General features: G+C 44.6%; 1 protein-coding gene across 2 annotated transcripts in view; it reads left to right on the plus strand.

The window, feature by feature from the left end:
* ISYNA1 (inositol-3-phosphate synthase 1) overlaps positions 1 to 7,236 on the plus strand; it is a 162,983-nt gene extending 155,747 nt beyond the window's left edge. For both annotated transcript variants that reach the window (XM_040417639.1, XM_040417638.1), the window contains exons 10-11: positions 4,218 to 4,435; positions 6,769 to 7,236. In XM_040417639.1, coding sequence (XP_040273573.1) covers positions 4,218 to 4,435; positions 6,769 to 6,994 — 444 coding nt within the window. In that variant the 3' untranslated portion in view covers positions 6,995 to 7,236. The remainder of the gene's footprint in view (positions 1 to 4,217; positions 4,436 to 6,768) is intronic.
* Positions 7,237 to 12,929: the final 5,693 nt, after the last annotated feature.

The raw sequence follows: 12,929 nt of genomic DNA on the forward strand, positions 1-12,929 counted from the left end.
ACATGTACGCCTTTAATGCATCGATCCAAACTCGTACCTTGATTCTAGGTTCTGTTTCTTCAACAGTGGAGCACCCCGTCCTCCATGCATTCAAGGATGCTATTACCAGTGGGGGCACCACTTTCGAGCATCAATGAATGTAGGTGGGTAGGCCCAATATAGTATTTAGACGTGTCACCCCAGTCATCTTTGCTTCAATATCAGGCCATAACTTTTGGCTGTGCTCTTCTGCCCAATGTTTGGCTTGATCCAATAAGAAGGCTATATAATAACGCTCTAGGTCTGGTAGACCCATGCCTCCATTTTGTTTAGCTTTAGTCATCAGGTGGTACGCCAATCTCTGTCTCTTCCTCTGCCGGACGAAAGAGGTCACCTGGGAGCGGAGAGAGAGGAAGATCGAGCGCGGCAAAGAGATAGGTAGCGTGCGGAAGACATAGAGAATGCGTGGTAGAATCAACATTTTGTACAGAACTATCCTGCCCATCCAGCTGATCTAATTTTTCGACGGCCTGTCCAGTTCTTCGGTAAGAGCTTTGACAGGGGGGGGGGGGGATGGTATTTTGCCTTCACCAACTGAGAAGTTGAGGGAGTGAGTTGAATGCCTAAATAGGGAATGGAGGAGGTTGCTCATTGGTATGGGAAATGTTCGGAGATGAGTAGTTTTTCTTTGTGTGGTAGTTATATAGCTAACTTTTGTGATTTGTGGACATTGACCTTATAATAAAGAAACCTTGCTAAAGAGACAAAGCACTTCTTCTACGGTTTTAAGCGAAGAACTCGAATTTGATAGGAGGAGTATTACATAATCCGCAAAAAGATATATTTTATGCTCTTGAGATACTATTGATATACCAGCTATGGAGGAGTGTTTCCTCACATCTCTGCAAAGGGTTCCATTACTAGAGTAAATATTAGGGGGGAAAGTGGGCAACCTTGTAATTAGTAATAGTTAATGGTATTATCTCCAAACCAATCACCAACACATGCGTAGATGGGTTGGAACATAATGCACGTATCGCGCTAATAATGGATTTCCCGAACCCAAAATTACTGAGAGTAGTGAAGGCGTATTCCCAACTAACCCTGTCAAACGATTTCTCTGCGTCTAACGAGAGAAGCACAGAAGGTAAACGTTTTTTGTCAGCCCAATGGATAAGGTTTATAAGCTTCCTTGTCCCATCTGGAGCCTGCCTTCCCTTGGTAAACCCTACTTGGTCTCCATTAATGAGACTTGGCAAGATCGGCAATAATCTGATGCTAACACTTTTGCATATAGCTTTACATCTGCATTAGGCCTCTTGCACACGACCGTATGGCTTTTTCAGTTTTTTGCGGAACGTAACAGCTGGCCCCTGATAGAACAGTGCTATCCTTGTCCGTTATGCGGACAATAGTAGGACATGTTCTGTCTTTGAAACGGAAATATTTAAACGGAAGGCATACGGAGTACCTTCCGTTTTTTTGCGGATCCATTGAAATGAATGGTTTTGTATATGGTCCGTATACGGAACGCCAAAAACAGAACGTAAATGGAAAAAAAAAAACGTTTGTGTGCAAGAGGCCTTAGGTCTTATGCACACGAACATTTTTTGCGTTCCGTATACGGGCCGTATACGGAACCATTCATTTCAATGGGTCCGCGAAAGATCCGTTGCTCCGTTCCGTGGCCCCCGCAAAAATTATGAGGCATGTCCTATTCTTGTCTGTTTCGCGGACAAGAATAGGCATTTCTATAATGGGCTCCCTGTTCCGTTCCGCAAATTGCGGAAGGCGCATGGCGGCATCCGTTTTTTGCGCATCCGCAATTTGCGGACTGCAAAAAACGGCACGGTCTTGTGCATGAGCCCTTAAGCAGAAAAATTGGCCTAAAATTTGCTGGGTCAGTGGGCGCTTTCCCAGGCTTTGGAAGAGTAATGATGGTGGCTTTGAGCATTTCGCCTGGAAATTGTCCTTTAAGTCTGGCTAAATTAAAAACATTGTTCAAATGTGGTGTAAGCTCTTACATAAATGTCTGGTAATATTCGCCTTCAAAGCCATCGGGACCAGGTGCTTTGTTCTTTTTGATGCCTTTAACAGCATAGATAACTTCCTGTGCAGTAATGGGGTCATCTAATTGGTTAGCTTGGTCTTTGGTAAGAGAACGAAGTTTATTTGACTGCAGGAAGTTATTAATTTCAAGGGACGATGGTTGATGGACGCTATTATCGCTTAGATCAGGGATGCCCAACCTGCGGCCCTCCAGCTATTGCAAAACTACAACTTCCAGCATGCCCAGCACAGTCTACAGCTATCGGCCTACAGCAGGGCATGATGGGAGTTGTAGTTTTTCAACAGCTGGAGGGCCGCAGGTTAAGCATCCCTGGATCAGATGAATGTAGTGTACACTGGGACAAGGGTGTAGGATATAGGATGTATGGGTAAATGATACAGTACAATGATGTAAACTGGAGTGTGGACGTAGGGGCAGAGTTACTATTGAATATGTGCCAGTTTTTGCAACAAAAACTGGTGTGCATGCTTTACGTCACATTTACCAACTGTTTTACACATTTTACTCCTGGCCCAAAAGTGGTGTGGCTTTGTGATAGAAGCGTGGCCTAAATGTGCCACCATGTACAAAAAATGGACTAAAATTATGGCACATTTTGTAGTAAACCTATGCCAGCTTAGGGCTCTTTCACACCTGCGTTCTTTTCTTCCGGCATAGAGTTCCGTCGTCGGGGCTCTATGCCGGAAGAATCCTGATCAGGATTATCCCCATGCATTCTGAATGGAGTGAAATCCGTTCAGGATGCATCAGGATGTCTTCAGTTCCGGAACGGAACGTTTTTTGGCCGGAGAAAATACCGCAGCATGCTGCGCTTTTTGCTCCGGCCAAAAATCCGGAACACTTGCCGCAATGCCGGATCCGGAATTAATGGCCATTGAAAGGCATTGATCCGGATCCGGCCTTAAGCTAAACGTCGTTTCGGCGCATTGCCGGAGCCGACTTTTAGCTTTTTCAGAGTGGTTACCATGGCTGCCGGGACGCTAAAGTCCTGGCAGCCATGGTAAAGTGTAGCGGGGAGCGGGGGAGCAGTATACTTACCGTCCGTGCGGCTCCCCGGGCGCTCCAGAGTGACGTCAGGGCGCCCCAAGCGCATGGATCATGTGATCGCATTGGACACGTCATCCATGCGCATGGGGCGCTCTGACGTCATTCTGGAGCGCCCCGGGAGCCGCACGGACTGTAAGTATACCGCTCCCCCGCTCCCCGCTCCTACTATGGCAACCAGGACTTTAATAGCGTCCTGGGTGCCATAGTAACACTGAAAGCATTTGGAAGACGGATCAGTCTTCAAATGCTTTCAGTACACTTGCGTTTTTCCGGATCCGGAGTGTAATTCCGGCAAGTGGAGTACACGCCGGATCCGGACAACGCAAGTGTGAAAGAGGCCTTATATGTGGAGTAAACTAAGACTAGACTTTTGGTACATGGATACAGTTTCCCACAGCAACCAATCAGATTCCTCTTTTCATTTCCCAAGGGAGCTGTCCAAAATGAAAGGTGGAATATGATTGGTTATTATGGGCAACTAAGTTAGTTCTACTTTACACCAGGTTGATAAATGACCCCTTAGGCATCTTGCGCACGACTGTATGTATTTTGCGGTCCGCAAAAAACGGATCTGCAAAAAATACAGATGACATCCATGTGCATTCCGTATTTTGCGGAACGGAACAGCTGGCCCCTAATAGAACAGTACTATCCTTGTCCGTGATGCGGACAATAATAGGACATTTATTTGCGGAGCAGAAATACGGACATACGGAAACAGAATGCACACAGAGTAAATTCAGTTTTTTTTTGCGGACTCATTGAAATGAATGGTTCCACATACTGTCCGCAAATAAAATGGAACTGAAACGGAAAGAAAATACGTTCGTGTGCAAGAGGCCTTAATCTGTAATTCTGCCCTGTTGTAAATGTCATATGCCAGTAGTATAATATTTCCAAGCATGGAGGGAAAACCTTTTTACCACTGGGCAGGATTTGCAGAAACAGCAATTGCTTTACCTAGCTTTTGTAGTGCATTTTCAGTCACTACAGACAGGCTTATAGTCTTTCTATTGTTTTTTTGAGTTTTCTCAATAATTCATAATGATATTTTCCATTTTCCTAATAGTTCTTTTGAAAGCATTTACCAATTCTATTGATCTCCCAATTTTATTTTCAGGACTCACTTCTTGCTAGTCCCATTATCCTAGACCTGGTGATGCTCACTGACCTCTGTCAAAGGATAACATTTTGCACTGAAAAAGACCAAGACTTTCAAACATTTCACAGTATCCTGTCCATTCTCAGCTTCCTTTGTAAAGCCCCACTGGTGCCAGAGGGAACACCAGTAATTAATGCGCTTTTCAGGCAGAGAAACTGCATCGAGAACATCCTCAGGTACTGTATACACAGTTATCATGTGCAAATGCATAAAGTGTGATCCTCCATATGCCAGCCATCTTCTGATGGCATCTCTTTCATAGGCCGAGTTCACATGAACGTCTGTGACCCGTGCCCGTGCTGCGGGCCGCAATGCACGATCGCCGGCCGTAGGTCAGCCGCATCGGATTGCGGACCCATTCACTTTAATGGGTCCGCGATCTGCCCGTTCCGCAAAAAGATAGGACATGTTCTATCTTTTTGCGGAACGGAAGTACGGGAAGCACTCCGTAGTGCTTCCGAGGAGTCCCGTTCCGTGCGGTAGTTCAATGGGTCCGCAAATCCGGAATTGCGGACCCATTGAAGTGAAAGGGTCTGCATCCGTGATGCGGAATGCACACGGAACTGTGGCCGTGTATTGCGGCCCGCAATACGGCCACGGATCACACACGTTCGTGTGAACTCGGCCATACACTGTAGGTGGTAAATATGGATTTTTTTAACCACTTCCCATCTGGGCCATTTTTTTCCCCCTTCCTGACCAGGCCTAATTTTGCAAAACTGACATATCTCACTTTATGTGGTAATAACTTTGGAACGCCTTTACTTATCTAGGTCATTCAGAGATTGTTTTCTCGTGAGCGCTGTGTATGCAGTGATCCAGAAGGCAGGGACACCTGGGCACTGTCCCTGCCTTCTCTCTGGGTTGCCCTGCTGTCACTGACAGCGGGCAACCCGATCAGCCGCTGCACGATTAGCGTGCAGCTGCAGTTTCTGAACGGACGTTCTGGAACGTCCATTCAGAAATGGAGAATCACCTCCCGGACGTTTATAGTCTATGGGCGGACGGGAGGTGGTTAAATCTGCGCTTTTTTGTGCAATTACCTGATTTGGGATTTATCATTTTATTGCTGAGTAGAAATGCAATATATGTGCTATATTATATTTATCTGGTATTTCCTTTTTAAACCCCAGCCTAGACATGAGCAAAAGAAGGCCTATAGAATTTGCCACCTTGTGGTGACATGAAATTGTAGTTGTGATTTGTTTCGATACCAAAATTTTGATTCGGTTTCAATACCATAAAAAATTATTGCGATACTCGATACCACGTGGAAAAAATAAAACGCAAAAAAAGCCGCGTGCATTCTGCATTTTATGGAACGTCCAGCCCATAATAGAACGGTTCTATCCTATTTTTGGGGGGGACAAGGTGACAAAAAAAAAAAAGCAAATCAAGCAGTTTTTCTTTTCTTTTTTTTCCTTTTACAGTGTTCACCGCATAAGAGATTTTTATATTTTGGGCTTTTCGGACGTGGCGATATGTAATATATATTTTATATGTAAAATTGGGTGATTTATACTATTTTGGTGTATTTTTGTAACTTTTTTTTTTACAGTTTATTTAATAACTATTTCCCCCCTTAGGGGCAGAACCTGGGATCTTTTAATCCCTTGTCCTTTACACCCCGATAGAGCTCTATTAGGGTGAATAGCCTCTTACACTGTCCCTGCTGCCCTGTGCTCTGTGCACACGGCAGCAGGGAGCTGACTATGGCAGCCAGGGCTTCAGTAGCGCCCTGGCTGCCATGGTAACCGATCGGAGCCCCAGGATTACACTGCTGGGGCTCTGATCAGAAGCTGCCACTGCCGCCAATGAGAGGAGGTGAGGGGACTCTGTGGCCACTGCCACCAACGATTTTAATACTGTGGAGGGGGCACAGTGCACAGTGCACCACTAATGATAATGAACGTTTAATATACAAATACAGCCGGCGGCAGAAACACATTGCCGGCACCCGACCTCTGACAGGGCGCTGCGATCAGCAGCAGTTAACCCCTCAGGGGTTAATTGCTGCAGATCGCAGGGTGCCGGCAATGTGTTTCTGTCGCTTGTATTTGTAATGTATTAAACATTAGTTATCATTGGTGGCGCCCCGCTGCGGTCTCATTGGTGGCAAGCAGCACAGGGGGAGTGAAAGACTGCTTCCTTCTCCCCGTGCTGCTGAGGGAACATGGCGCACGCTGAGAGCAGCGTGCTCATGTTCTCTGATACTGGGCTGTGCAGTAGCAGAGCCCGGTATCGTATCAAAGTATCGACTGGATATCGAAAGTTCGATACCCGAAACAACCCTAGTTGTGATGTGTTACCTGAAGGTGACGTTGAAGGGTAGCCTATACCAGACAACCTAGTGCCTCTACACAATCAGTGCTACATGGGTTGTCTGTGTGTCCATTGCTAAGTTGTAAAGATTTGGAAAATATATTGATTACAAAAAAAAAAAGAAGTAATTTTCCTTATTCTTATGATGCAATTACTATACTGTTTTTTTGTGTGTGTTTTTCCACAGGGCATGTTTGGGTCTACCACCTCAGAATCATATGATGTTGGAGTACAAGATGCAGAGAAGTTTCATGAGTCTCAAGAGATCCAGCACAGTCTTCACACCTTGCCCTATTGCTAGTAAGAAAGGGACTGGCCAAGTTAACTGCTTACATCACCAATACATAACAAATGGCCACTCAAATAAACTGGAACAAACTGTGAACACCAGTGACACGGAGATAGAGAATTAGTTCAGTTCTACAACTTTTCTACTAGAATCTACCAATATGGACCCTTTATAATGGAAAATTAGCATAGAATTTTGGGGGATCACCCTACAACGGTTGCACAGATCTCTTCCTGCATCAGATCTTGTTAGATGTGTGATAAGTGAAGTGATCTAGTTACTAAAACGTTGCACTGCTTTCTGGTTAACATTCATATGTTATTTTAATGTTAATGTTTTGAGGTTAATAAATCTAACTTCAGGTGACTTTGAATGATGTCTTTTTTAACAAACTGAATTAGAATATAAAGCACTACAAAAATGTAAATGCCTGATATATAGAGGTGAGGGAATTGATTTGTAAGAAGGGATCTGCACCTGTCGTGGGGTGTCCCCAAAGCTGAGGCCGCTTCTCCTGCCACTTTGATTGACAAGGCCGCATATCTCGCCAGTCTCTAGCAATCTTGCGCCTGTGCCGCTGTTCCAAGTAGTGGTACAAGCGCAGATGCTCTGCTTCCACTACTGGAGCAGCAACTGTTAATGCGCTGCTACCCACAGGTGTAGAGATGCATGCAGCCTCTGCACCTGAGCTCCTACTCGGAGTATCAGCAGAGGGGCAAGATTGTGGGCAGCATGTTGGTTCAGTGGTTAGCACTGGTGCCTTGCAGCGCTGGGGTCCTAGGTTCGAATCTGACCAAAGACAACATTGGCATGGAGTTTGCATATTCTCCCCATGTTTGTGTGGGTTTCCTCCGATTACTCCTGATTCCTCCCACACTCCAAAGACCTTAGGGACTTTAGATTGTGAGCCCCATTGGGGACAGTTGGATGCTAATGTCTGTAAAGCGCTGCGGAATATAGTAGTGCTATTTAAGTGCATTAAATAAATAAATAAGATGTGAGAGCAGGGAGAGATGTCCAGCCCTGTCAATCAAGTGGCATAGGGAGTGTTCTCTGCTTCAGAGAGACCACGCAGCAGGTGCCGAACACTGCTTGATGTGACAAATCGATTGGTTCATGTCTGCTGATATCCTATAATTATATAGAATAAAAGAGAGGCAAATTAAACCTCACATCCCACACAAATGCTTGCCTTGTAACTCCTTATCCCTCACAAGGGGAACATTTCAGCTATCCATCAATGCAACAATCTCCTTACGTCCTGTTTCAGCAATCCATATCCTAGTTTTTCTCAGGCATGGGTACACCATAGGTAAAGTCTAGCTACAGAGGGGCAGGGTTAAAATTGCAGGTCTACATGAAATTACTGGGTAAGAGTGTCATTTGATGTACACAAGTTATCAGCAATGCAGGAGAAACATCAGAGTAAAGCCTCATGCACACGTCCGTGGAACACGGACCGTGAGATACCGGCCTGGATTCCTGCTGAGTGCACGAGCGCATGGTGTCATTGGTTGCTATGGCGCCGTGTGCCCGCTGCTGTACAGTAATACACTCGTATTATCTATACTCAGCAGGAATCCAGGCCGGTGTCTCACGGTCCGTATTCCACGGACGTGTGCATGAGGCTTAATATAGACATATAATTGAAGCTAATTTTCTTTTCCCAGCTGAGGGTACCAGGTGTGTTGCCTTTCCATTTCCAATGTGTAGTCAAATTTGAGTTTTTGACTGGAAGTTCACATTAAAATCCCTGTATTATTTCAGTGGAGTAATCACATAGTCACACACTTCACACGTATTCTTAGCCAGTGGCTGCATACATGCTTGGTAACTAACAAACAAATATGGTTGCAGTTTATTCACTGATCAGCCATGAACATGATGTTTAATAGGTCTGACACTGAGAAAACTAGCTGCCTGCAGCGGCCACCAGGGGGAGATACCTGCATGTGGTTTTATACCAGTGAATTCAATAGAAGCTGTAAGAATTGCTGTGCAGTAAGCTTGCAAATCATATGACTGTTAAAGCAGGTAAAGTAGTTTAGCACCAGACTCCTAACCACAGGGCCATAGCAGTAGCATGCCATGTCTCTGTGGTAGTTTAGCTCTGTGGTAGATTAATTAATAAATATGGACAGCGCACTCGAAGAAATCCGGGACCATGTGTGTACACAAAGAATTATTTTATTTCACTAATAGGTCAACAAACAATAAAATCAATAACATATGGTAGTTAAAATGTGAATATTAGCTCTATAATATTAGCTCTATACATAAAGTAGACAATAAAATGCTGCGAATAGACTAAGAATCGAATTATTGATGGAGACCATACATATATTCCAAATCACAGATACAATACTCAGTAAATATTCGATAAAATTTTCGACCAAATGTCCTAAGGACTCAGTATGAACAACTGTATGCAATTGTAGATTCCTAGTTGGTTGCTAAAGTGGAAAATTTGGCGATTCTCTGTTTTTACCACTATATATTTTTTCTATGTATGAAATTGGATAGTAATCACAGACACCTGAAAGAATCGGTAGGCCGGATCTGACGTCTGGTAATTGACCAATGAAACCATGCTATACACAAGAGGTGCACTATAAAAGAGGGGACTTGAGAGGGGGATGAATACCACTGAGGAAGGGGTGAACACTGGGACCCCGAAACGCATCTGGTGCTACATCCCCCACTTTTGCTGCACGGAAAGACTGAATACTAACTATCGACTGCCATTGACCGGAGGTGTGTTGCTTTAAATCGACGAAAGTTGATAGCAGAGGACTAACAAACAGAAGGCTGATTATCACTGGCCTGGGGATCGATGAAAGTCCATCAATGGGATCCATATCAGCAGGAATCTCCCGATAAAATAGTGCTACAAACAACGGAGGCACGTTTGGGGAGAGAGAACATCTCGAGGTCTGGCAGAAAGTTCAGTCGATTAAAAGGTAAAGTGACGTGCAAGTTGTTTAGTAGCGGGACGCCGCTACCTACCCTGTTTAAGCGGGACGCCGCTGTTTCAGGTGTGGGCAAAATTGCCATATGAACATTGTCTCTTGGTCTCAAAAAGTTATTGGATATCATTTACTGATTTTCTGCAGGACATTGCACAGAACCGATTTTATTACTATTGTTCTTTTGGGGCATCTCCATCCCTTCTATAGACATTGGGTCGAAAATTTAACAGCCAAACAAAACTTAACATTTATTACCCTGATTCTGCCGTTTACATAAACACCCCACATTTGGTCGTAAAATGATGTAAGGGCACACGGCAGGGCGCAGAAGAAAAGGAAGGCAGATTTTGCAGAACTGGCTTTAGATGCCATGTCCCATTTGAAGCACCCCTGATGCACCCATACAGTAGAAACTCCCAATTTTGGAAACTAGGGGATAAGGTGCCAGTTTTATTGGTACATTTTGGGGTACAAATTATGTTTAATTGCTCCAAAAAATAGCTGTTTTGGCACTGTTTTTATTTTTTACAACATTCTTCTGACTGGGTAGATCATGTGCTATTTTTATAGAGCAGGTTGTTACGGACGCAATGATATCAAATATGTCTACTTTCTTTGTTTCAGTTTTACATAATAAAGCATTTTTGAAAAAAAAATTGTTTTTGTGCCTCCATTTTCTGAACGCCATATTTTTTTTTATATGTCTGCCGATCGTTTTGTGCAGGGGCTCGTTTTTTACAGAAAGAGTTGACGTTTTTATTGGTACCATTTTTGGGTACATATGATTTTTTGATCATTCATTATTACCCATAAAGGGCAAGGTGACCAAAAAATTGGTTGTTTTAGCACAGTTTTTATTAGGTCATGTGACATTTTTAGGGGTTAGGTCATGTGACATTTTTATAGTGCAGATTGTTACCTAATATGTATACTTTGATTAAGTTTTACATAATAGCATTTTTTTTAACGAAAAAAATGATGTTTTAGCGTCTCCATAGTCTGAGAGACATAACTTTTTAATTTTTTGACTGATTGTCTTAGGGTCTCATTTTTTGCGGGATGAGGGGACTGTTTGATTGGTACTATTTTGGGGGGCGTACGCCTTTTTGATCGCTTGGTGTTGCACTTTATGTGATGTTAGGTGACAAAAAATGGCTTTATTGGCACTTTTTATTTTTTACTGTGTTCATCTGAGGGGTTAGATCATGTGATATTTTTATAGAGCAGGTTGTACCTAATATGTCTTTTTATTTATTTATTACACTTTAACACAATAATAGCAGTTTTGAAGAAAAAAAAACATATTTTTGTGTCTCCATTGCCTGAGAGTCATATTTATTTTTTATTTTTTGACCAATCATCTTAGGTAGGGTCTAATTTTTTGCGGGATCAGGTGACGGTTTGATTGGTACTATTTTGGGGGGCATACGCCTTTGCAATTTTGCAATTTTTGGAAAATCAAAGGAGGGGCAGTAACGTAATAAAACTAAACTTTTAATATTGCTAAGTAAAAATCCTCAAGAAAACAAAAAAAAAACTACAAACATAAACACACAAACAGATACAGCACCTCAGACCATGCTCTACAGTGGTGAAGCAAGGTCACATGACCTCAGGTCCGTACGCCAGAATCCCCTAAACAAATTTTGGATCTGGAGACGTACCTTTTTAAGTAAAAAGGAAAGGTCTTACCGGTTTCGGTAGATGGTCAATGCTGTTCGCAATCAGGCCTCATGCACACGACCGTATTTTTTTGCGGTCCGCAAAACGGGGTTCCGTTTTTCCGTGATCCGTGACCGTTTTTTCGTCCGTGGGTCTTCCTTGATTTTTGGAGGATCCACGGACATGAAAAAAAAAGTCGTTTTGGTGTCCGTCTGGCCGTGCGGAGCCAAACGGATCTGTCCTGAATTACAATGCAAGTCAATGGGGACGGATCCGTTTGACGTTGACACAATATGGTGCAATTTCAAACGGATCCGTCCCCCATTGACTTTCAATGTAAAGTCAGGAGTTAATATACCATCGGATCGGAGTTTTCTCCAATCCGATGGTATATTTTAACTTGAAGCGTCCCCATCACCATGGGAACGCCTCTATGTTAGAATATACCGTCGGATTTGAGTTACATCGTGAAACTCAAATCCGACAGTATATTCTAACACAGAGGCGTTCCCATAGTGATGGGGACGCTTCAGGTTAGAATATACTAAAAGAACTGTGTACATGACTGCCCCCTGCTGCCTGTGTACATGACTGCCCCCCCTGTAGTTAACACATTGGTGGCCAGTGTGGCCGGCCCCCCCTCCCTCCCCCGTAGTTAACTCATTGGTGGCCAGTGTGGCCGGCCCCCCTCCCTCCCCTGTAGTTAACTCATTGGTGGCCAGTGGGCCCCCCCCTCCCCTGTAGTTAACTCATTGGTGGCCAGTGTGGCCGGCCCCCCTCCCTCCCCTGTAGTTAACTCGGTGGCCAGTGGGCCCCCCCTCCCTCCCCCTCCTAATTAAAATCTCCCCCCTATCATTGGTGGCAGCGGAGTGTACCGATCGGAGTCCCAGTTTAATCGCTGAGGCTCCGATCGGTAACCATGGCAACCAGGACGCTACTGCAGTCCCGGGTTGCCATGGTTACTTAGCAATTTGTAGAACCATTATACTTACCTGCGAGCTGCGATGGTCTGCGTCCGGTCGGGAGCTCCTCCTACTGGTAAGTGACCGATCCGGCCGGGAGCTCCTCCTACTGGTAAGTGACATGACCTGTCACTTACCAGTAGGAGGAGCTCCCGGCCGGACCTGTCACTTACCAGTAGGAGGAGCTCCTGACCGGACGCAGACCATCGCAGCTCGCAGGTAAGTATAATGGTTCTACAAATTGCTAAGTAACCATGGCAACCGGGACTGCAGTAGCGTCCTGGTTGCCATGGTTACCGATCGGAGCCCCAGCGATTAAACTGGGACTCCGATCAGTACACTCCGCTGCCACCAATGATAGGGGGGAGATTTTAATTAGGAGGGGGAGGGAGGGGAGAAGGCCCACTGGCCACCAACGAGTTAACTACAGGGGAGGGAGGGGGGGGCCCACTGGCCACCAACGAGT

The sequence above is a fragment of the Bufo bufo genome, chromosome 2 (genome assembly GCF_905171765.1).
Source record: "Bufo bufo chromosome 2, aBufBuf1.1, whole genome shotgun sequence".
Classification (NCBI taxonomy): Eukaryota; Metazoa; Chordata; class Amphibia; order Anura; family Bufonidae; genus Bufo; species Bufo bufo.